A 26,911-nucleotide genomic window follows, 5' to 3' on the forward strand; every position below is an offset into this window, starting at 1 on the left:
AATTCCATCTTTAACATGAAGCATGTTAGTATTACGCCCAAAGATTAGGAATCTTATTTTCAGGGAGTGGCTTACTTGAAAGATCTCTTTGATGGCTATTAAACAACTTACTTAACGAAGCTTTGCTTTTGAGTTTGTAGCTGCTTAGTATAAAACAGGAAGGAATTGTAATGACAACACTGAAGTTTGGTGTGGCTGGTGAAATGGAAACATTGATTGTCTGCTTGGAATATAATACAGTTTACAAGTGAATTATTGTTTTCTTGCACATTACAAGCTGGCACCCATGAGGGTGCTGGACTTCCATCTTCAACTGACATGGCCTATTATGAGAAGATTAGACCATCATTAGGTTAGAGATGGTGGGTGTAATTTCTTGAGAAGAAGAGACTATTCTGTTTAATGATTATTAATCAGACAACTTTGTAAGATTGTTGACTTCTAATTTTAGTTTTAGTTAGAAATGTATTATGAAGATGCATGAGACAAAAACAGCATATTTTCTGAGGAGAATACATTGGTTATCTTTTGAGTTACCAAGGAGAACACTACATGTATTTCAAAATGTTTTCTATTTTAAGGATTGTTCCTTGTAGTAGTCTGACAGGATATATTTAGCAGCTGCAGAAGTTTTTCTTTTTCACTCCTCCTACGTGGGAAAGTTCATACTATTTTATTTTATGTTAGTATGGTTTTAAATCACAGTATAAATTAATAAACTTCATGACAAGATGGCATCCCTCCTCATTTATGGCGTTTTGATGGAAGGAAGATAAGTAACAGAATCTCCCATATGTAAGAAGTAAAGGAGAGCCTGCTGTTCTAATTTTGTTCCCAGTGGTAGGCCGAACTTTGTTCTTTCAGCTCCAGCCTTGGTGACTGGTTTGATTATAATCTAGGAATTCAGTCCTTTGCCTAGAATTTGTAGCCCTTAATGGAATCTCTAGAAAGAGGAGATGTTTCCTGCAAGAATGAAGAGTAAATAAAATTATTAATACATAGTTGTGATTTATATATAGCTTGATTCCACTGCACATGGTTGTAATGCTGAAGATTTTTCTTGTCTTTAAATACTATCATTTGATGCATTATTCAAAAGAATTTCATTTAAATTTATCAGATATAAAAAAATCACTGCTTCAAAACATTTAAAAATCCAAATGCATAAAATGTACACATGCATGATAAAGAATACAATAAATGGTCATGCTTTATTAAGTTTACAGTGTTACTGTTGTTTCCTAGCAGTTGAACAAAATATGTGTAATATTGTGGTAATTAATGGGCCTCAAGAATTTTAGGTCAGAACTAGAACTAAATAGGAACGTTACTGTGACAGGCCAATAAATTGAGAAAGATATTTCTGAGATTGATCAGTCTAACTCAGGGGTAGGCAACCTTGGCTCTTTTATGACTCGTGGACTTCAACTGAGCCAGGAATTCTGGGAGTTGAAGTCCACGAGTCATAAAAGAGCCAAGGTTGCCTATCCCTGGACTAACCCAACAAAGAGAAATGCTCTTTTTCTCCTTGCTATTCCCTTGGTGACATAATATCTTGTCCCTTCTGCTTATATTTTTAAATTGCTGCTTGCTGTTGTGATGGACGGATAATTGTGTTTAAAATCTGATTTTTTCTCTTAGTAAGGAATATGTATATATATTTAAAGAATAAAATCAGAATATTAGTTATTCCACTTCAAAACCACAGTTTCTAAATTCCTCCATCTTACCCAAATTGCTTTGAAAGATGAGAATTACCTTCATGGTGAGATTAAAATAATTCTGACTAATTTTTGAAGTTTCTTTTTGGTTTTTTTTAAACTTCTCTTAGCATTCCTTCATCACTTTTTTTACTGCCGTTTTTAGAAGTTATTGATTCACAGAAAATTCTCATTGAGCCTGGAATTCTTCATTAACAGTATAGCTTTTTTAAAGCAGGAAAATATTTTTAATTCTAGTACTTTATAATTGATGCTTGGCAAATTCTACATACTTTACGTTATGTTGTTATACACTATGTTACTATAAAAAAGTAAAATCTGCAAATGTATTTGGAAACCTGCAGATTGCTTGCAAAGTTGAGTAAATCGGCTTAAACAAAATCATGATTTTTTAAATTTTTTTTCATGATCTATCAACATGATTACATATAGTAGTTAAATGTAAGAAAATACGTTGGATAATGAGAGGCTTTCTCATTTATTTGTATTTCTTTATTGTTTAATTATTTTAAACAGTATCATATTTATACAATGATTTGGACAGGACTGCTTCATACTAGAGAATAATAGTGACTGAAGCAATAAGCAAATTGTTATTGAGCTGAAGATAAATTGTAAAGCTTAGAATCTTGCAGTAAGATATACAGTTGTAAATATTAAACTACTTACAAGCAGTATGGTTGGCTTCGTTTTTGAATATGAATTGGGAATTAAAAACTGCTCAAGGTTTATGACAGCCATCATTCAATTTGGTCTTACCCAAATTGCTTTGAAAGATGAGAATTACCTGCTAATATATCTGCGTGACACTAGAATAAAGAAAGGTATTAATGAGAATGGGCTTATGAGTTAGACTAGAGGTATCTAATGATTTCTTTTTCTTGCTTTATCTTTCAGGTCTACGCACAATGAACTAGAAAAGAATCGGTAAGTCATTAATGAACAGATTTCATGAACTGCAAACCTCATTAATATTTTAATTGTTAAAACATCTAAGTCATCCTATGGTGGTTTCAGGATACTTAATCTAATGTTTGCTAGGTAGATTGGACTATGATTATCAACATTCACATGACCAACTGGTTAGGGAAGATGCAAATTATTGTTCCAAATACCTCCAAGTCAGTTATTGAAAAATATTGTTTTATAAGTTTTGGTAGCCTGAAAATGCTATATCCCACTACATGATTGTTTAAAATACAGACCTTAAAATGTTGAACTGGTATCCATCCTCCTTAAAATGCAAAGAAGTGACCTATTTTTAAAGCTAATCTGTATTCAGAGAAAATACTGTTTCTCTTTGTGCAAGCTGAAATCTGATTGAGTCAGTGTCCATACAGAAGGTTGCTAGGGTATCAGATTTCCAAATACTGGTACATATTAGCTAAAGAGCTTGTGTGTTTGTTTTTGTCTTGCATTCTCTTCTCTTCTGCCTCTCAAACCTGTCATAATATCTGCCTCACTGCAGAAAACTTTCATTGACCAATGGACTCTAGTTTCCTGCTGTTTTGAGAAACAGTATTCTGGTAACATGTTTTAGGACATCCTTGAGCCACACTGTCATAACACCTGCATTTTTGTTGCTTCACTAATTCTACCCTATGATTCATCACCTTTGCAACAGAATGGAAATATTGTTGGGAGAACAGGGAGTTAGTTCACACACATATCAGGTTAAAGCATTGCTTTCAGGATGCTATCATTGTATCAGAATCCTATTTATGCATTTATCTTCAAGACTGGAGAGGAGACAGTTTGGTTAAATCAATAGTCTCAGACTCATTACTGATTCTATGGAAAAGGAAATGAAGAACATAGAAGAACAGATTATTTGAATTTTATTTAGAAGAGAACACTGCAGGATTATCTTGATTTAGCATGGCAGATAAAGCCAGTCTGGAACAGGAGAAGTTACATATCTGCATTCAGTCAAAAGGCCAGAATCCCCATAGTGCTTTTGTTTGTTACTGATTTGCTGTTTGACAAAGTGTGTACTTTGTATATTTCCTGTATATGTTTACTTCCTTTTTGCAGTTCTGTGGGCTGGGTGAGCTGTTCTTTTAACTCAGCCTTAAGATTTATATTGTTTTAGGTCTAGTTGTGTATAATATTAGCGTGATTTTCAGAAGAAACAGAATTTTGGGAAAAATTGGGATACCTTTGAAAGGCAAAGAAGGCAAAGTACTATAAGGCTCTGTAAAAACAGGCGAAAGGAAATTATGGGTCAAAAATTACTGGTGACAAAAAGTGGGTCTTGAATAGAGAGCAAAAATGGTGCTAATGGTTGCCAGTGAGTAAAAAACATCACAAGAAAGACGTGAGTGAATACTCCATATCTGCACACTGATATCATGTGAAGAAATTCAGGAAATTGAAACAAGACTTTTTTGTGATTTAAGTGGTAGAATGTATTCATATTAGATATTAGAAAAATATGAGCAAGTAAGATTAGCAAAATGATCTTTAGCAAATGATCTAAGATAGCTTTCTCCAATCTAGTGCCCTCTTGATGTGTTGGATTTCACCGTATATAATTACCTACCAACATTACCATGAGCTATATTATAGGTAGTGTGCAGCACAATTCCTATCATGGGGAAGTTATTACATTGTAAAACAGCATGGGTGAAAAAAGAGAAGTGGCAGAAATAAATTATGTGGAGTGCAAAATTTGTAGCCCTTAATATTAGTGAAGCTGTCGTACTAGCACAGCTATAAAGCTACAAAGATTAGCATGATTCCATTCTGTGTTTTAACTATTGACTAGAGATGGGAAAAACTTTTAAGATCAACACTTTTTAGAGGAGCATCAGTTTTGATTTTGGCTATATTTCCTCCATGCCCCTCAATCAGTAGCTGATTTGAACATTTCTAAGCTATGGCTTGTTGTAACTATTGAAGTGTTAAACAAAGCAAAATGTTTCACATAATGTTAAATAATCAAAATGAAGGTTATATATTTTTTCTGCTCTATAGTATTTTGAGTATAGTGAATGTGTAAACTCAGACTAACTGGTTCACACATCAAGGTAAGGTGTAATAGTTTGCTGAGTAAATTATAATGCTGGGTTCGTAATTGGCTTCGAAATCAGATAATATGGTCTAGGCTGAGGAGTGAATTAGTATGTATATGTAGTAGAGCAAGAACAGTTGGAATGTTTTTCTTTGGTGTGGCCCCATTTCTCTTTGAATATTGAAATCATGTAAATAGGGATAACCTCTTCCTACATATTTCCAAACCCTTAAGTTGTCTCCTAACAAGTAGTTTATTAGCCATAAGTACGCTTTTGTTCTGTCCCCTTTCCCCTTTTTTCTGACGTTTCTTACAGAAATTTGTATGTTTGTTTATAGAACTCTCATTTGGAATTTCAGCTTCCTAATAATTTATTCGTGACTGCAGCTCGTCAAATTTGGATTCAAATGTCCTCTCTAAAATTTAGAATGATCTTTCCTCATCTCACATTTTATTTTTGTTGAATATCTCCTTCTCCATGCTCGGTTTATTCAAAGCTTTCAAAATGATAATCAATTCATTTGCTACGTTCTGCCCACTTTGATCGTAAGAGTAATGGCAAAAATGGTCAGTTTACTAATGCCTAAACTTAGAGCAAAGTTTACTGCATATTTTCTCAACCCATCTACCTTTTAACTTCAAGAATTTTCAGCAGTCTGTATATGTGGTAGAATAAGATCAGTTGCTTGGCTGGAAATTCTGGGAGTTGAATCTGGTGGAAGATGGTGGAAAGAATTTTGCTACTTCTAAAAAAGCTTTACTTTTATATATTAAATATTTTTAGAGGATACAATAAGATGTTACAGAAACTGGCAAAGACTCAGCACTTGTGCATCATTCCTCTGACACTTGTTGCAGTGGAATAAAGCATATAAGCAGTGACGTGTTGAGAGGGAGTGGCAGGTATCTAGTCTTTTTCCTTGGCCCATTCTCCATCCATTTCTGAGAATAACATTTTATAGATACTTCAGCTTACAAGCCAAATAATTAACATAGTTTCTTGAGAATCTATTGGTACATATTTACAGGTTCATTTAGTGACTGTTCAAAGTTACAACAGCATTAAAAAAGTGACTTATGATCATTTTTCACACTTATGACCATTGCTGCATTCTGATAGTCACATGATCAAAATTCAGATGCTTGGCAATTGACTCATATTTATGATGGTTGCAGTATCTCAGAGTCATGTGACCACTTTTTGCAAACTTCTGACAAACAAAGTCAATGGGGAAGCCAGATTCACTTAACAATTATGTTACTAATTTAACAACTGCAGTGATTCACAATAACTGGTAAGAAATGTCGTAAAATGGGGTAAAATTCACTTCAACAAATGTCTCAGTAACCAAAGCTTTGGGCTCAATTATGGTCTTAAATTGAGGACTATCTGTACACTACTGGAGGTATCTACCTCTGGACTCTTGAGAAAACAAAATGATTCCTTCATCAGGTTTTCATTGCTTTCCATCTGTAGCCTCTCTATGTCTGCAAATGTATCCAGACTTAATTATGACAAAAAAATGAACCTAATGGTCATTTTGGAGACAATTGCTTATTTGGGATTTTTTTTGGAGGGGGCGGGAAACTAGAAGTAGAAATGACATTTTTTGAGACTGTTTGTTATCCCCCTTATTGACATAGTCTGTGATTTTCAAATTGTCCATTAGAGTAGTTACTTGTCTGATGTGATATTTGAATTATATTAGAATTCATTTAGATCAAAAGAATGTAGTTTTCATAAAAAATAGGGAACTCAGATACAGTCTTTTTTAGATTTGTAATCTGAAAGTCTGTCCCCAGACCTGAGCTTGCTTCTGAATTAGGCCTTAGCTTTCTCATTTCTCAATTCTTTATTGCAGTGTAAACCCAGACAATTCATTTGTGTTCTGTGTTTATTTTGAGAAACTCACTGTACCTTTTCTCCCTCCATGGTCAAGTTTCTGTGTACTTTTCCTTCCAAGCATGGCTTTTCTCCCCCATGCATGCAAATATAGCATAGTGCTAATTAAAATCATATATATGTATGTATGTATGTATGTATATATATATGTTTTCTGAGGTTTTCGCGGGTGTTTGTATGTAGGTCTTTGGTTATTCGGGTTTTCTCCCGCGTCAAATTGGAAGTGTCTTGGTGACGTTCGACGAAGTCTCATTCGTCATCTTCAGGCTGGCGTTTTCGGTTTCATGCTCCTAGAAGCACGAAGCCGAAAACACCAGCCTGAAGATGACGAATGAGACTTCGTCGAATCGTCGCCAAGACACTTCCAATTTGACGCGGGAGAAAACCCGAATAACCAAAGATATGCGCGCACACACACACACACACACACACACACACATATATTGCAGTTACACAACAGATACTTTCGTACCTTTTAGACCAGAATTCCACAAATATAATAAGCCAATTTATTATACCTAGACTGAATAAAAATTGTAAATGTTTTTATATCAGGTTCTTATATTTAAAACATACTGAAGGTGTATTCATAGTTTTAAGTAAACCATTAACATTTCACAAATAAAATTATTACAATTGAAAAACTTGTAGAAGGTTCCCTCTAGCCCTTTTTCATGTGATCAAAACCTGTTTATCAATGCCTTCTAATTACATCATTTGCTTAATCACATGGTTGCCTTATTAAATAAAGGGAAGCAGTCATCATGCTTGACTTTAATCAAGGTCTTCTATCCCACAAACTATGTCTATATTTGCATCCCTATTGCTTGCTCTTTCTAATTGTCCAGTGTTGTCTGTTATCTATTGAGGAGATATGTTTTCCCAACTCCTCCTGTTAGTTAGCTGCTCTTACTAATGACAATAGGTTTTTGGTTTTTTGTTCTTTTTGCTTGTAGTTTTTTCTATTCACATGGTAATCCCTCTTTAGAAATCTACAATCATGGGAGGGGTACACTTAAAGTGTATATATGCTCAGTTTAATAAGATGAAACTGAAATTATGATGCTTAAGGAGAAAGTTATATTTTGTATGTCTGGAAACTTTAAAATATAGATTGAATTTAAAGACACCTGCATTCTATACTATTTACATTTCATGCACCATGAACTTATTCCTTGTCTTCTGAATAATTTTTTAAGCCAAACTGGTTAGAATAGTTCCTTACAACTCTCAAGATGATTTTGATAATCACAGAATCGGCATAGAGTTTCTCATGAAAAATAATATTCCTATAATATATAGGAAATAAAAAAATAAAATAATAGACATTCTCTTTGTAAAGAATTTCATCTTTGAAAACAAGATGCTATTGTTAATATTGATCTTTTAAAACTATTATGATTAAGGCTGTCCTTAAGGCCTTGACCAGAAAACCTTTACATTTTGATTATGAACAGCCATGATGGAATAGTATAAAGGTCCTATTTTGAGCATTTTAACAATGACTAGCCAGGTGCCTCTGAAAAGCCCGTGAGCTAGATATGTGTAAAAATGCACACTCTTGTTCAATTCCCCAGCAACAGGTCTAAAAGGAATATCCTTGAAGTATGATAGAAATAGTGTGGGAATCATTTTCCATGCTGCTGCAGCTTATTCTAAGAATATCACTAACCATAAAGAGCATTATTTCAAAAATATTCTTTTATGCTAAAGAGCTGCTAAATTAGCCTCACATACTTGTAGGACTTTTAAACATTATACAATATACTCCAATGATTCAGTGGGGGAGAAAGTCCATGTTGCTATGAGAAGATTTAAAGAATACCAAGCCAAATCATTATATTGATCTTCACTAACTAAACTTCATAAACCAAATCTTCATAAATGTATGTCTCTATGAAGAGCAGTACTAAAGAAAATAAATATTCTTCATTTGTTCAAATAATGTGTTGGTATTGTCATCATTGGATAAAGCATTGCTAGTGGCTGACATAATACTAAAATATAGTTTAAAATGCCTGGAACAGACTATAGAAATAACCACTTACACTTCTCTAGCCAGCCACAACACTGAAAGCAGTTCTCTTTGAATAATTAAAGTGAGTGGCAATTTTTTCAAGATTTATGTGACTGCTTAGAAGACTGTTCCCAATAGTCTACATGCCTACAGAACATCTCTTTTTAATGTTTTGCAGAACCCTATTAATTTAGCATTATATTTAAATCCTGTTCTGTGATAAATCATCTGTGATTAATAGAAACAAGCCAGTTTTAGAAACATGTTTTGAAATTGGCTGAGGTTCTCTAGTATATGCTAAGGTAGCATTTAGATCAGTGGTTCTCAACCTGTGGGTCGGGACCCCATTTGGGGTCGAACGACCATTTCACGGGGGTCGCCAATCCACGCTGTCCACCATTTTTTTCCCTTTTCCCTAGCTGTCCTACTCCCTCTTATTGGTGGCCACACCCACTTGGGGGTCACCACAACATGGGGAACTGTATTATGGGGTCATGGCATTAGAAAGGTTGAGAACCACTGATTTAGACTGACATGAATTCTCCTATGTCAGAGGGGAAAATTGTATTTGTGTCAGAAGAAGTTATCAACAAGTTTTTTTAAAAAAAGGCAACACTATCCAATTAATTGAGGCATCTTGAATTAAATAATATGTGAATTGTTTTCATCCAGGTATTATTCAGTCAATGACCAAAATCATGGAAGTAGAGTATTTTGAAATTGATTATTTACTATAGCATTGTTCATAATATTAACATTTTACCAAAGATTGAGAAACAAAATTACATGATTCTTTTAATCTTCTGTGCTACGCCACAACTCTTTCACACTCTACTAACTCTTCTTTGGCTTAAAAGTATAAACTTTATTTGAGATATAAGTTTATCGCTTTGAAGAAAATTTTCCCCATGCCTTTTTAACTGGCTGTTCATTCACTATCTACCATTCATTCATGGACAGACAGTTTGAATAACTTCTATCTGTTCCTTTTTTATGATTTCATCATAAAAAAAACTTGATTTATTTGGGTCAAACTAAATATGACAGTTTCCATACCTAAAAATTAAGCTTTCCTAATGATGTTCGAAAGTCATTTTCAAAGAAATTGAATAAAAATATTTAAGGATATAGGGGTGATGTCTTTATAAAAAGATAGGATATTAATCAGATTGTGATGGTGATGTGATACAAACAAATGTACACAAATAACGGTGATTTATTTTTTGAATTAGTACTGTATAGCTTTTATTGAATACTATGTGTTGTTGTTGTTTTTTAAAAAAATCTGGCTAAAAAGTTAGATCTTCAGAATTCACTGCATCTCCCTCTTTGCATTTAGAATATATTATCATCCATTGTTTAAAGAATTCATGTTCTTTCTGAGAGATCAGGTTTTTGTATTCAGTTAAATATCTAAGTTGCAGTCAACTTATTTTTCTGCATAAACTCTCAGATTGTAAAAATCTAGTCGCAGTGTTAATATAACTAGATTGATGAAATAATTATTTTGGATAAAATATAATATCCCATGATTAGACTTTCTTCTCAGCTCTTGTTCTCTGTCCCTCATTTGTTCCAACCCTCCAGAGAAAATTTGTAAGATGGAGAATGCAGAGGACTATGTCAAAAGTTTAACATGTCATTATGAAATATGTTGTAATGCTGTAATTTTAAAAAAGGGGAGAGATTGAGGTGTAATTCCCCAAGATAAAGTGCATCTGTAACCATTGTATTCACAATGGAGAATCTGTGCATGTTTAACGATGTTTGAAATAAATCTTGTAATTGCTTTGCATCTACTTAAAACTTGTATATTCTCTTAAAGCATGTATTAGTGTGCATGTTCTTGCATTCAAATGTCATGTTGAAAATGTTGACAATGCATTTTTTATTCTTTTTCCTCACAAGTTGAATTTTGTCATTGCCCATGGCAAGGTAAAGAGTGCAGTGAGCCAGCTATTTGGTAACAGGAAATTATAGATTAATAGTAAGGCCTTAATATTCAGGGGAGTTTTACTTTCATACTGCAGACGTTCAGTCCCTCTAAGCAATATGAATATATTTTCTCCCATTCAGAAATGTGCAGGTTAATTTATTTGCAACATTAGGGGGGCTACATTCTGCACTTGTGTTTGATGATTTTAACAGTCAAATGATGCTGAATATATGCCTTATTGTTAGGACATCTGTAAATTAACCATATTCTATCATCAAAATGATGGTGCTAATAGGATTAATTAACACTTTTTCTGGTGAAAAGGCAGAACAAGAAAGAACATCCTTCTCATCCCTTGGAGGAAACCCCTTTCTGTCTTTGACTTTCTCTTGTCTAGACATTCAGTGGTTTCCAGTCAATTCCAGTTTCCAAAGGTAAATTATAAAAACAAAGAATGAGGGAAAAAATAAGGAATTTTTTTTTCTGGAACCTTCTATCCATGAGACATTGAAGATTCTGAAGTGATTTTTCCTGCTCATGGAGAAATTTACATCCTAGCCCCAAACTTCTTGACTGCCATCAGTGAGAGGACATGGGGTTTACAGATAGCAAATGAGTCCTAAAGGCAGCCTTCTGTTGCTAACTTCAGTAGTTTTTGATAAATGCAGAATACAGGATAAAAAAAATCTAAAAAAATAAATAAATTCTTGCACTGTTCCTACCAAGTTTTAGTCTCAATCTATTTTGAGAGCTTTAGATTAGGAAAAGCTGTGTAAATCTCTGACTGTCTTTCTCCTTTCAGCCAGGGGCAATTCTTACTAAGATTCTAACTTGGAGATCCTACACAATATAACAGATTTCTTTTATAAAATGCTATAAAAGTGACAAAAAAGTGAAGCCTGCTGGCCCAGATAGGATTTGTGACTGCATTACATTTCCCTCATTGAAAGTAACACTGGATAATATAAAATATTTGTATGGATTTTTGTCTGTTTTATAAGCTCATGCTATTGACTGATATGTATATCCTGAGTTTTAAAGGCCCGGAAATATTTGAAGACTTGAAAATATTTGGGGAGACTATAAACTGTAACTATATGGATGCTAAATTTCATGCCACTTTCATGTTTTCCTGTTTGGAGCTTTCCTTTCATACTTAAGTATTTGGACATTTTTACCACTTCTCCAAAGCTTAAGTGTAGTGCATAAGGATGTTTTGGTGAGATGGTAGTGAATCAGAGTGTAAATTCCTGAAGAAACAGTCTGTTACTTTTGTTCACAAAAGGAAAAGCTTTTAATAGAAGCTATTTTGAGCCAGTCTAAGGAAGGAAATGGAGGAAATCAAAACTATTTTTGAGAGAGATTATCTATAAAAGCTTGTTATATTAATAGAACTTTCTCTCCTGTTGATTCAGAATATATTCTGATATCTTATTCAATGTGGATTTTTGTTTCTTTGAGATGTTTTTCTTTCTTTTTGAAATAAAAGTTTTCTTCAAGTAAAAATGTTTAGGCAGAATTGGTATTCTCTTTTGGATTATGTAGAATTTGTCTAACCATAACTGATATAAGAAAGTTAAATAGCGTTGGATCTGGTTAGTTCTTTGATAGGACTTCACTAGGAAATACAAAAAAATGTAAAAAAAAAAAACACCAGAAGGCAATGGAAATTTTTAGAAATATAATTTCCGAAGGACTAAATAGTGTTCTTTAAGGAAAGAGCAAAGCCAACGAATGAAACCTGATGTTATTTAAGCAACAGGATTTGAACTTCATTTGGAAAGAAAAGGCTTTACCTTCTTTACTTCATATAATTTTGTTTCTAAAGTTTATGGTTTTAATGGATTTATGTGGTTTTCATGTTTTAATTCCTGATTGAGAGCTGGTATAAGATAGCTAGTTACATACATATTTTAAATGAAATAATGTTACAAAATATACGTTATGAGATCCAAAGTGTGGCTAGAGCTGCTGAAAAACATTTTTAACACACTTTATAAATATATCAGATATGAATAAGTACCTTATTCCTTAGAAGGTACCGTACTTAGGCAGGCAGATGACTTCTTCAGTGCTTGACACATGTGTGGAAAAAAGAGCCAAATCATTTTGAAACTTACGTATCATAAGAATCATTTTTGGAAGTATTTCCAAATGAGGGTAGTCAAACATCATATGATATATTCTTTATAATTGGCCTTGATCAGTACTTTTGCTACAGTATTTTATCTGAAATTATAGAGAAGATTTCAAAAGTGTTGCTATGTAGAAAACATTGTGATAATCCAAGTTAAATGTAACTTCACAAAAAATACTTTTTAAGAATAAGTCCGATATTAAATGATAAAGATAGGCTTTTATTGTAAGATGTGTGCCCAAAGGTCAAGTCTGGCAAAGCTAGGAATGGTTCATCAATTACAACTCAGCAAAAGATTCCTGACCAGAGTTGAATTATAAGTGGGAGAACTTTATATGAATCGGGTATACTCATAGAGTAATTTGCCTTCTATCAGAAAGTTACATCAGGAAGAGGACATTTCCAATCCATACAGAAGTGAAATTTACCATGTATCCTTTGGCAAGTCAATGTCTTTTCATCATCTGTTCTTCAAATTTGTTTTAAAGCTTAAAAAAGTAGAAACCAGAGATAACACCTTAATTGATTTAGGGAAAAAGTGGAACATAAACAGCCTGTTTATGAAAAGTAGGTGAATATAATACATATGTACATATAATAAATCGCACATGGCCACTCACTTTAAGAAGCAAAACTCTGGGTGGCTCAAAACAGCACTACAAAACCAAAACAAATATAAAACCAATTAAATAAATAAAACCTTGATATGGCAACCCTTCTCCTCTGCTGCAGTTGACACCACCATCCTCAGCCTCCAACCTTACCCTATCTCAGTCCTCAGCCTGGGGAACAATCATCTCTTTGTAACCTTCTGGAAGGTTAAAAGGAGAGTAGCATGCTCCTGTATCTCAAGGGGAAGTGGTTCTACATGGGGGCTTCACTGAAAAAGGTGTGCTTCCTAGATCTCATTAGAGGGGAGAATTGAAAGGACCTGGAGCATACCTAGTCTAGTTGGTGGAATGGACAAATGCCCTCAGTCCCACAAGTAACCTATTCTTATGCTACATGGGGCTTTAAAGGTAATAACTAGCACCTTGAAATGCAATCTGGAAAAGAAACTGGGAACCAATACAGCTTGCTCAACAGAGGTATAACACGGGAAACCAACTTGTAACTTCGAGTGATGTTCAAGGGCAACCATATATAGTTAGCATTGCAAAATGCCAGGTTTACATAAGGCAGTAAACCACAATGTGGTTTAAAACAAACCACATGTTCAGTTTGTTCAGTTCAGTGTTATGAAAACCCAGTCCCTCTGGTTATTCTGTTAGCCATTGGCATTGTGACTTAATAATATACAAGCTTATTCCTTAGATTTCAGTAAGGCATTTGATAAAGTAGACCACAATCTACTCCTTGGTAAGCTAGAAAAAGGTGGAATAGACAACATCACCACCAGATAGATCTGTAGCAGGCTGGCAAACCGTACTCAGTGAGTAGTCCTCAATGGCACCACATCCACATGAAGAGAAGTAAGCAGCAGGTTACCACAAGGTTCCGTTTTAGGCTCAGTACTCTTCAATATCTTCATAAATGACTTAGATGAGGGAATTGAAGGAGAACTCTTCAAATTTGCGGATAACACCAAACTGACAGGAGTAGCCAACACCCCAGAAGACAAACTCAGGATCCAAAAAGATCTTGACAAACTTGAACAATGGGCCCTATCCCATTCAATGTGGAGAAAAGCAAAGTTTTACATTTATGCAGGAAAAATCAAAAGTACAAGTACAGATTGGGCAAGATTTGTCTCAAAAACAGTAACTATGAGAGGGACCTTGGAGTCCTAGTGGACAATCACTTGACTATGAGCCAGCAGTGTGCAGCAGCAACCAAAAAAGCTAATATAATCCTGGGTTGTATAAACAGAGGCATAAAGATCCCATGAAGTATTAGTACCGTTTTATAAAACTCTAGTAAGACCACACCTGAAATACTGCAGCCAATTTTGGTCACCATACCACAAAAAAGATGTTGAGAGTTTGAAAAAAAATCAGAGAAGAACAACCAAGATGATCAAAGGCCTGGAGACTAAAACATATGAAGAACGGCTGTGGGACTTGGATTTGGCTAGTCTAAGAAAAGAAGAAATAGGGGAGATGTGGTAGCAGTATTCCAGTATTTGAGGGGCTGCCACAAAGAAGACGGTGTCACATTATTTTTCAAAGCACCAGAAGGAAGGATGAGAAACAATGATTGGAAACTGATCAAAGAGAGAAGCAACCTGGAATTAAGGAGAAACTTCCTGACAGTGAGGACAATTCATAAATGACTTAGATGAGGGAATTGAAGGAGAACTCTTCAAATTTGCAGATAACACCAAACTGACAGGAGTAGCCAACACCCCAGAAGACAAACTCAGGATCCAAAAAGATCTTGACAAACTTGAACAATGGGCCCTATCCCATTCAATGTGGAGAAAAGCAAAGTTTTACATTTATGCAGGAAAAATCAAAAGTACAAGTACAGATTGGGCAAGATTTGGCTGTGGAACAGCTTGCCTTCAGAAATCGTGGACGCCTCATCACTGGAGATTTTTAAGAAGAGACTAGACAGTTACTTGTCTAGGATGGTATAGGTTTTCCTGCTTGAGCAGGGGGCTGGACTAGAAGACCTCCAAGGTTCTATTCTATTCTATTCTATTCTATTCCATATTTGTAAAAGTGAATTGCTGGGAAAAAATTGCATAGAATCAAAACCTAACAAAATAATCCTACTCCAAATAAGTTTTTGTGAAAACTGCTGGCTGCATTCTGGCTAAATGATGAGAAAGTCCAAAACACTGTTCTCGGGAAATGATTGCAAGTATGCAGCCCTTCCCAAGGCAAACAACTTTGTTCCCTTAAAGCAGATCTAAAGAACAATTTGTCCCTTAGGATATTCTGGGTCACAAGACCCTTTTAGGAATTGTATAGCAGATCTGTTCCCTCATTGACCTGTTCTTAACTTTTGTTAGCTGAAAGAATCATGATATCGGTTTGCATAAATAACCATATCAGTTGTAACTAAACTAAAAAAAAGTGTGATTTTGATGGGTTATATCCCTTCCCCCATTCTTCTGAGCAAGAAGCCTTAAAGGTTGGGGGGTGGGGAAGAGAGAGATAAAGTTTGAGCCAAAAGAGACATCTATAAAAGAACATGTTGATGGAAATTTATGGCAAATTCAGTGGATTTTTAAAATCTTCATTTATAGGCTGTGTTGCATTAACAAAAACACTCCCTGTACTCGAACTAGACATTTTTAAGTAAGATTTTTTAATTTTATATATTTTTTTTAAAAAAGGAACACTTTGTTAATAGCAATGCTACTGCAGTATCCAAAAATGTGTTTCCAAACTTTAGAACTCCATATATTAGATAGGCAAAGAATTCACAAAATATTCCTATATATTGTACATCTATATAAAAAGAAGTTATTTTGTCACATACAGCCTTTATCACCACTGCAGTGGAACACTGGAAAGCCTTTTCCTATATAAAAAAGTAGCTACCAAAGGACAATTTGGTCTTTTTATAAGACAAGACTACATTAGCTATTGCCATCCATTAAATCAGCTTGCATAATCTACATTGCAGTAACCCACAAAAGAGAGAAGTCACTTCACAGAAATATATCTGAGATACATGCAGCTTTAGTAAGTAAATCAAGCTATATAGTACAGGTAGGCCTATGTATACATCATCAGCGTACAATGCACTAAAGTGGAAGTGTCTTTCTATCTCAGCCAGCTGTCATTCTGGGTACACATATCTGTTTTCTAACACTTTTGCAGACCCCATTAATCTGGTTTTGCTCACTACACTGTACACCAAGATATTTTTGTAAAAATTGGTCTTCCTATTGTTGAGTGGTCTTTCCTTCCTTGCTTTGGCATAAAGTTGCAAAAAAGTGCTAAACAATAAGCATCAATTATCTCCCAGGGCTATTATTGACCTTGTTGTGTGTGAATTTAGATCATGGTATCATTCAAGCCAGTTTGGTGTGGTGGTTAAAGTGCCAGGCTAGAACCCAGGAGACCATTAGTTCTAGTTCTGCTTTAGGCACAAAGCCAGCTGGATGACCTTGTGCCAGTCACCTTTTCTCAGCCCTAGGAAGCAGGTAGTGGCAAACTACTTCCAGAAAACCTTGCCAAGAAAACTGCAGCGACTTATCCAGACAGTTGCCAGGAGTTAACACTGATTCAAAGGGACCACATTTCTGAAAGAATGCAAAATAATAATAATAAAAAAAAATTGGCAGATATCCCAGCTCTTTCACTGTACATAGCCCAGTTTGCAGTACTCATGACATTCTACAGCAAGAAAATACAGGCTCTAGCCATCCTCAGCAGTTCTTTCCATTTCTGGTTTTTATTACTTAGCAAAATCTTGGAATTTTGTCCTTTTTCTGCTAGAGAGCAGATTGCCCAATAGGAAACAGCATTAAAACAGCAGCCGGTTGTGGGGGAGGGGGGAGAAGAATGCAGTTGTCTTTTGGGTTAGAAAAGCAAACCTTAGTCAAGTCATGTGATGGCTTCACAAGATGTTGTGAAAGGGAGCCCCCAGATATGTTTTTGCAGTCTCTGTAAACATGCAGATTTTAAGCAGATGATGTTATTCATATAGTCACAAAATATTATCTTGAATTGGCTTGGCTGCTTATAGCAGCTGTAAGTTCTTTTAAAAGTGCTTCCCTACCCTATGTTTTTGTGTGTGTGTGAAATTTGTAATGCTGTTTTTTGAAAATGTTTTTGTATGGGGACAGGAAGGGAGCTGATTTTGTTATGCAATGGATATACAAGATTTTCTTTCTCTTTTCTCTCTGTATATAAATAAAAATGCATTGCTTCTAGTTTAAGGATTGATTGGAACAGAAAAGGTTGGGTTCCCCCCCCCAGGATGTTCCCCCCACTTTCTTTTTTAAGGGTAAGAACTTTCTGCAATATTCAACCACAACCACATAGTATTATTGTGAACATTATATTTATGCTTGACAAATCTATGTGGTTGGTCTAGATTCTGTAGAGAATGTTAAGGAGAATCCAGAATCAGGTTGAATACATGGCTTTTATTTTATTTATTTTTTGATATTTAGAACTTTGTAGTAAATACTGGGATTAATATTGTTGTTGTTGTTGTTGTTAATTGCGAAGTCGTGTCCGACCCATCGCGACCCCATGGACAACATTCCTCCAGGTCTTCCTGTCCTCTACCATCTTCTGGAGTCTATTTAAATTCACACCTACTGCTTCAGTGACTCCATCCAGCCATCTCATTCTCTGTCGTCCCCTTCTTCTATTGCCCTCAATCTTTCCCAGCATTAGGCTCTTCTCCAGTGAATCCTTCCTTCTCATTAGGTGGCCAAAGTACTTGAGTTTCAACTTCAGGATCTGGCCTTCTAAAGAGCAGTCGGGGTTGATCTCTTCTAGGACTGACCTGTTTGAACGCTTTGCAGTCCAAGGGACTCGCAGGAGTCTTCTCCAGCACCATAGTTCAAAGGCCTCAATTCTTTTGCGCTCCGCCTTTCTTATGGTCCAACTTTCACAGCCATACAAACCCCATGGACAGTACTAAAAGGGATTAATATACTGCCTTGAAATTTTGTATTGACTGGTATGTGTGCAACTGATCCCTAATTTAAGTCTCTTGTTTTTATATGTACAGTGATTAGGTTAGGCTGCATATGGGTATATTTAAATTAATAGGTTTTGTATAATATATTAGCTAATAGAAAAAATGAAGCTTGTAAACTTACTTGAAATTTTTTCTGAATTTTAAAAAAAGAAGCTAGTTGATTTAAAACCTTATTTCTCCATCTCTCTCTCTCTTTTGATTCACTAATAATAATTATCAAATGCATATAAAAAGAGGATAAAAGCCTAATAATAATAATTACAAAATACAGAGACCCACAAATAGAAATAGAATGATTGTGGCAAAAGAAAGCAAAGGTAGTACCAATAGTAATAGGCACCTTGGGTGCATTCTCCAAACAACTAGAGCATCATCAGCATTGACAAATTCACCACTAGTCAATTGCAAAAGGCGGTTTTATTTGGAACAGTTTAATATCCTGTGGCAATACCTGTAACACCATCAAGCATCCACATCTGCCTATCTCAGATCCTTGGGAAGGACTCGATAGGTAGGCAAAAATGCCAATCCAGTATGAAAGTCTGGTTGACTATGCGATGTACCATAATATACATTCTGCATTGATACATTTAGCACCATCAAAAAACATCTGCCTATCTCAGGTTCTTGGGAAGGACTCAATAGGTGGATTAAAATGCCAAATCCTGTCTAAACATCTGGCTAACTATGCGATGAACCACAATAATAATGGCAAAACAGGAAGTGGAATGCCAAATACCTCATACTATATCTTAGGAATTGAAATTATTACACATCTGCAAAAAAAAGGTTTTGCCACTTTTCAGCAGAATGCACATCAAGGGTTAAATACTTTACATCAGTTACCTCTTTGGATCAATTTTTTCAAATATCTAATTCGTTATGTTTCCAATATATGAAATTATTTACACATGTAATTTGCATCCATGCAAGATTACCTTAATTATTCCTTAGACAGTGAGTGGTCTGGCACATTGTATGGATCTGGATTCATATATATATGTAGCAAGTTTTAAATGTCAAGTCTGCTTAGTTTCCATTCCAAACTCAGACCAGTTCAATTAAATAAAAATATATATATTGATTTTTTGCTGCAGAAGTGCTGAAAAATATTACAGTGTTATTGGGGAAAGGTACTATTATATTATAATAATAATAATAAAGTTGGAAGGGACCTTGGAGGTCATCTAGTCCAACCCCCCTGCTCAGGCAGGAAACCCTATACCATTTTGGACAAATGGCTGTCCAGTCTCTTCTTAAAAACTTCCAGTGTTGGAGCATTCACCGCTTCTGGAGGCAGGTTGTTCCACTGGTTAATTGTTCTAACTGTTAGGAAGTTTCTCCTTAGTTCTAGTTTGAGATAAACTTCTTAAAACTACAACTGTGAGATAAAACATTATGGAAATGGTTTCACACAACAACAAAAACTAAATGCCTTCTGGCAGCATCGGTATAAGGATACTTTTTTAATCACTTGTGTGGGGAACTGTAATGCAATGTAACCGTCATTATAAAGGCATGAGAGAAGTACCTGACATTTTTGCATCAACAGCAGTCACCAGTAGGAATTTAGGGGGCCATAATTGAGAGAAGAGAGGGAAAAGATTCATGTTTTGGTTGGTTCTTGTAAATTACAGCTGCTTATGAGCTGCTTTAATAAAGAAACATTTAGACAGACAGTCCTAATGTAGAAATTGGTTGTAATTTGTATCCAGTAATATTTTGTTCTGAATACTTTCAGAGGAATCACTGAATTGTCCCTTTTATTTTATTTTGGATCTATATGAGATCTCCACAATATTAATAAACCATTGGTTCGGGCAGAATTTCTGTCGTCAGTATGCCTCGAAGAAGAAACTGCATCTTGCTGTAGGTACACAAGCTACAGTAGGAGACTGAAGCAATGCAGTAAGTGTTCATAAAAATAGGCTTTCTCCCAGAGCATTATATAATCAGAGGGAGTGATGTCACTTGTAACTGTGGAGAGTATCTCTGAAATTGCAGGTTTCTGCAGATGGGCAACTGCTTGCCAAATGTGAGGAGGAGGCTTCTCTGAATTTGTGATAAACTGCAGTGTGGAGTTTTACGCTTTAAAGGAAGGAGATAACACAGACTGGCAGAGAGAACAATGCCTTTTCAACACACAAGCACACACAGAATCTCTTTGTACAAGGAAAATTTTAAAAGGGCATCCATGTTAATCTAACTGAGGGTTTCACTGGCAGTAGATTTTCTTCAACCTTCCAATCAAAATGAATCTCACAAAATTGTTTGTTTTGTAGAATTAACAAAATCGAATAGCTAGTTTTCCTTGGTATATAGTTATCCTGTTACGCTGTCTTACCTCCTCCATTTTAAATGGATCTTCTGGTAAGTTAAATCTTTCTTCTTATGCAAGAAGATCTTTGTGGCTTCTAGAAATATCCTACATGGAAATGTAGAAATTGTGAATTCCAGACACTGACACTTTACATTTGGAGTTGAATTTGACCCATATAATTTCTTATCTTATCAGAACACAGTTCAATCATTACTGAGGGATGTGAAGTGCTTCCTCTTGAAAAAGCAGTCTGGCCTGTCGATTTGAAGGAAATTCTGATCAGTGTGATCAGAGGATCAATGACAAACAAATCATTGGAGGAAATGAGAACCCTGTTACTTTTCATTAAGATATTTAGGAAAAGAGAGGAAGTAAGTTTACTTTTCCTTCTCATAGCAGGTCACTAGGAAGAAGAAGGCCTCATCACGTCACCTTTCCTCTCAAAAAACATGCTTAGAGAAGCTTAGAGGGAGATCATAGAATTATAGAAATAGAAGGGAACGCAGAGGCCATCTAATCCAATCTGTTGAGTGTTGTTGTTGTTAGTTGCGAAGTCGTGTCCGACCCATCGCGACCCCATGGACAACGTTCCTCCAGGCCTTCCTGTCCTCTATCATCTTCTGGAGTCCATTTAAGCTCACGCCTACTGCTTCAGTGACTCCATCCAGCCACCTCATTCTCTGTCGAACCCTTACTAAAGCATTTTAAACACCTTGATTGTTCAGATAAAATGAAGGAGGGCGCTTTGTAAGATATCTTGAGCTTCTGAAAAAGGCTAGAATATAAATAAAATAAAAACAATATATATTTATTGGAATAACTCAGGCTTATCAAGTGTAAAATATCTTACCCAAGTGTCAAAATTGAAATTTAGATCCTTGCACAAGAATCCTCTTGGCACGTGGAATACTTGATGGAGAGGTTGAACATGGTGGCAAACTGGTTGAACTGGAGTATTATTTGTAGCCACTATGGAAACAGAAGCTGAGGTTTTTCTGAATAATAGGAAGACATTTCGGACCACCAGTGATGGTTCTTTTTATTTCACATTTCTGAACCACCCATCTCCCTTGAAGAGGGACTCTGCTTCCTTGAAAAACAGTTGCCTCCATTTGTAAAGGTTTCCATGTTAACAAGCTCTACCAAGTGATGGTCTGATGGTGTTTTGATTGAAAGGATTATTGTATTTATTTTCTTTTCTCATACTTCAATAGATGATCAGAAGATTTTAAAGATACTAGGGATTTATTTTGGGTTGAATAGACCATTGTAAGAAATGGTAGGTCCCAAATTCACATTATCCAGTTAGAAGGAATCCACCCAACTATTGCTCAGACTTTGGAAAAGAGAATACAAGTACAGTAGACACAATCGGCAAAGAAAGACAGAATATGTGCATGGTGGGGTTGATATCATCTTAGAAAAAGTTTACAAATCAAGTTAGTAAGATAATATGCAAATGTTAATGGTACAATATTAGTAGCAATGGAACAGATCCCACCTGTGATAGGATCAGTCAAGTATTTAATTTTCTAAAGGAGGTTTTGGAAAGATCACCAGTATTTTTAAGTACCAGGCAGTTGCACTGAGTAGTAATTTGGATAATGGGGATAAAGTATGTTTGACTCCTTATTCCCATCTGGAAGGCAGTATTGCTAAACTCAGCACTTATTTGTGATTTCTTTCGTGTACTGTGGACTGGATATCATCTGCAGTAGTGTGATGCTTTTGAATATGTGGCTTCCTCTTCTATTACATTTTTGGCACTTAATTTTTCTCATGCCTGTCATATTTCATGTTCAGAACTAGGCTTCTGTTATTGGAACCCAGTTATGTATATTTCTTCTTGTCAGGATTATCCTGCACCCAGGATATAGATAAGACCTTAGATCTCAAGAAAACATTATTTTTCCATGATTTTTTATTCTCGGATCTCTGTGAAAGTCGTATAATTCTCCCCATTTTTCTTCCAGGATCAGCACTGCATTATTGGGATTTTTACCCTTCTGTATTCTGTGTGAAACCATTTTTATTATGCACTGGATTGAATGCTAAATATTGCTTTTGGTAGGAATAAAAACACTTTACCTCTTATCTTAGTGGGATGTTATGTTTTGGTGATTTATTTATTTTATTTCTATATTCTATTTAGAAACCACCCCTCAGAGAGCGACTTTGGGTGGTGTACAAATAAATATAAAAACATAGAAGCCATATATAAATATTATAAAAAACAGTTAAAAACAACAATAAAACAATTGGGGTGTTTTGTTGAAAATGTTATTTCCTAACATTATTAAGAAGTACCAAGAGTAACATATAAATTAATAGGTGATGAAATCTGTTAAACCAGAGTTCCCCAACCATTCTGGCTTTGTGGACCAGTGGGGAGAGGGGATGGTTCCATATGAGTCGAAGGCAAGTGTACGCAGCTCCATTTGCATGAGCGTTGGGCACATGGGGCTGCCACTCACGCAAATGGAGCGTGTGTGTATGCCCACTGCTCACACAAGTGGGGATGCACACATATGCACATGCTCACTCGCCACTTCCACGGCCCAGTTCAGAATGGTTCAAGGCCTGATAGTGGGCCATGACCCATTGGTTGGGGACCTCTATGTTAAATTACCAAAGGTTGCAATTTATATAAGTAAAAAGAAACATAGGCAATTTTCGTATGTCATGTCAGACCATTTTTCTATCTAATTCTGTATTTCCTATGTTCACTAGCAATGTCTGTCCAGGTTGTCAGAAGATGCAAAGACTTTTTACATGTGGATGCTATGATTTATAGCTTTGAAGCAGAATTCATGAATTCCATTTAGTATATAAATCTGGTTGTCCTTCACTAGACATTTTATACTTATGAAGAACATATATAATGTTCCATATAAAATACATTAATGTTGGGATTTCCTCCTTCAAAATATTGTTAAATGCTGTACATTGATGCCTGTACTAATAATTTATACCTCTTGATCTAAATATATATTAATGCTTTTATCATAGGGCTCATGTGATGCATCTCTGAATTTATAGCTATAGCATTAGCATCTAGACTTATATACTGTCCATAGTGCTTTACAGCACTCTCTGGGTGGTTTACAATGTCAGCATATTGCTCATAATCTGGCTCCTCATTTTACCAACCTCAGAAGGATGGAAAGCTGAGTCAACTGTAAGCCCATCAGGATTGAACTCTAGGCTGTGTGCAGAATTTGCCTGTGATACTGCATTCTAACCACTGGGACACCAGGGCTTCTCTGATGATGCATATTGAGGTTGGCAAAGCTTTAGTTTAAATAGTTGTAGGTTAATTGTAGAAAATAATACTGCTAAGTGCTTTTTACTTTTGTTTTTTTTCTTTTCAAAAGTTTTTGAAATGGCACATGATATTGAGTTGGGATATAAGAAAACAAAGATTGGTGAGCAAGGAGCTTCTTTCAAGTAGTCTGTTATTAACAATTCAGACGAAACTGCTGAAACATGATAATGTTTAAAGGATAGGAATTCTTGTTGAGATTGTAGGTATCAATATATAGTTATATAGAGTCCTTTGTAATTATTTGCAAATTATTGTTGTGTAACTTCAAATTGAAATGAGATATTCAGTTCGGTCCATATTTCTGTGGTCTTTCTTTTGTAAATTAATTACGTGATTAATTAATATTCCCCTGAAGGGAATATTTGCATTTTCAGGTAATATAAAATTGAGTGGTCAATTAAAATTGATAGAAATAAACTTCAAAATGATCATTTTAGTTAGAGAACTGGGCTAAAAACAGGAAGACATTCAGTAGAAACCAATGCACATTTCTTCACTGAGAAAAAACAACAACAACTGGAAGTTTAAAATATGGGATATTTATCTGGCAATATTATATGTGAAAAAGCCTTTAAAAAGCATTTAATCTAAATATGAGCCAGCAATGTGATGTGAATATTTGAGAGCATCAATTGAAGTATCATTTCCAAATCATGCAAACCAATCATGTTGTTTTTTTCTGTATTGGTCAAATCCCACTTGAAGAATCAGTGTACAATTCTTCATATTGATTAAAAAAGAAAGAAAAGTGGAACAGATTCAAAAAAGAGAAACATGGATGATCAGATAGAAACTAATTGTTAGGAGGAGAAACCGAGGGTGTTAACACAGAAAATCCAGAGTCTGATTTGATCCTCCTGGAATGCAAAACATGGAATGATTATTTTAGGAAAGTAGATTCCAATTAAATGTTAGGGAAATCTACCTAAAGAAAAGGAGTTGGATGATGGGACCTGTCATCAGGAGAGTAGTAACTTCTCCTTTATTGGACATTGAAGTGGAAGTTGGACATTTATCTGTCAGGATACTGTAATGCGGATTTCTGTGTTGAATAAGGATCCTTATCCATTATGTTGGCTTACAACTATATGATTTATTGAGGTCACTATTTTTCAGATCAATTTAAATGTGTTACATGAGAAGAGGCTTTCTTCTCAGCAATATGGATTAAAGGCCTGAATCTCTTCAGTTCAAAAAAATAATCAAGTATTGGTTTTAATAGAATTTTCCTTTTTTTAAAAAAAATTACATTTAAAAATTATACAAAAATATTCCTGAGCATCCAATGAAAAGTCCCCAAATCCACAAAAAGATATATGATAATCAATGTGGTGGTCTTTAATATGCCACAAAGTGTTGTTTGCCAAAGGTTTGAGGTTTTTTTAAATGACTAACAGCCTTTTTATAATAGAGGGACATTCAGAATGGAAATACTGATAAGCTGGTATCTCTTGTAATGTTGCTTTTTTTCTGACAGTCCACTGCCAAACCTCTGACCCTAAAACTCTTAATCATCCTTGCTTGTCAGTGGTATAATTACAATTCTTATCCCCTCTCCCATCTCTTCAGTTTATTAACAATAGCAGTTGTTAAATGCCACATGTAAGTGAAGGAGCCAGATTAATTTTTCAGCCTTCATTTGGGTGGATGGAGCTCTCATATTCCTCTCCTTTGTCTGTGAACAAGACCGATGAAGGCTTTTAGGAACATAAACAGAGACTGACATCATTTTGTGTTATCGATTTGAAAGATTCAGTTTCAGCTGTAGCTTGTGAATGAGTACTGGGGAGATTTCTTCAGAAGAAGGAAAGATGAAGGAAAGAATAGTGAAAACTTTACAGAGATCAGTGTGGAACACATGGATTAGGTGATACCAGAATGAATCCTAAGGATAACAGTCCACACTTGGGGGGAGCAGGAAGGAGCTATTTTTTCCTGTCTTTTCTTGCTTTTCCTCAGCATCTTTGAAATAGAAATTCAAGTAGAGAAGGATTCTTTAAGAGAAGGATCAAGCTTTTGCCCTTACTCTGAAGTACCATGCAGCTGGTTAAAAGTGTATTAAATGCTTTTATTAATTGTCAATAAAAAGCAAATCATCTCATTGAAATCAAAATGAATTTCAGTTTATATGTTCTCAATTCATTATGGAATCTCAGTGTTGCAGTATTGAGGAAGGGCATTATTTTAAGCTAAGGTTTTACATTATTTGCTTTTGAGAGATGTGTCAAATGTCAGATGGAGAGTGATTGTGTAACTGGTTTAAGAGAACATTTTATGACCAGCTCTTGTTGTGTGTCTTGATGCAGTAATTTGATTTGCATAGAAGGCTAAAGTCACATTATTTTGCAGTCTTCTTAACCAGATAGCCTTTTAGAAGCCATCACTGACTGAACCTTAGCTTCCCTATTTGCAATGTGAGCATTAAAGGAATGCTTGCTTTTCATATATAGGAAATTATGTAACATTAAACATCTGATTTTATATATTAAAATCCACTTTTATGAATTCCCAAATGTGCCTGCACTTGCTGGTGTGTGTGTGTGTGTGTGTGTGTGTGTGTGTGTGTGTGTGCGCGCACGCGTGCTTGCGTGTGTGTAAAGAACTCCTGAATTATGTAGTCACTTTCCTCCAAGGTTTTTGATCCGTCCTCTTTCCTGATTAAGTCTTCCCTATTATTTAAGTCCAGTCCAGAATAGCTAATTCTTTTGTACCTTTCTTCAACTTCTGAGTGTGAATGTTGCCTCTCCCTGAATAAGAAATTTGTGAGCAGGATATGTCAGGAATGTCCTGAAGTGAATACAGAGCCCACAGTTGGAATTATTCAGGTTTTCCATCTTTATGTTTTCATACCTGTTTGCATTTTGGAAACATCACTTACAATTTCTATTAGTTGGGTGATCAGTAATAGAACCTATCACAATATTGT

The 26,911-nt window shown here is 35.2% G+C and overlaps 1 protein-coding gene across 3 annotated transcripts in view; it reads left to right on the top strand.

The window, feature by feature from the left end:
* Positions 1-26,911, top strand: part of MXI1 (MAX interactor 1, dimerization protein) — a 62,522-nt gene that overhangs the window by 23,076 nt on the left and 12,535 nt on the right. For all 3 annotated transcript variants that reach the window (XM_039325174.1, XM_039325175.1, XM_039325176.1), the window contains exon 3: positions 2,619-2,648. In XM_039325174.1, the coding sequence (XP_039181108.1) occupies positions 2,619-2,648 (30 nt within the window). The remainder of the gene's footprint in view (positions 1-2,618; positions 2,649-26,911) is intronic.

This window comes from Crotalus tigris, unplaced genomic scaffold (genome assembly GCF_016545835.1).
Source record: "Crotalus tigris isolate CLP2741 ecotype Arizona unplaced genomic scaffold, ASM1654583v1 scf7180000024319.607755, whole genome shotgun sequence".
Taxonomy (NCBI): domain Eukaryota; kingdom Metazoa; phylum Chordata; class Lepidosauria; order Squamata; family Viperidae; genus Crotalus; species Crotalus tigris.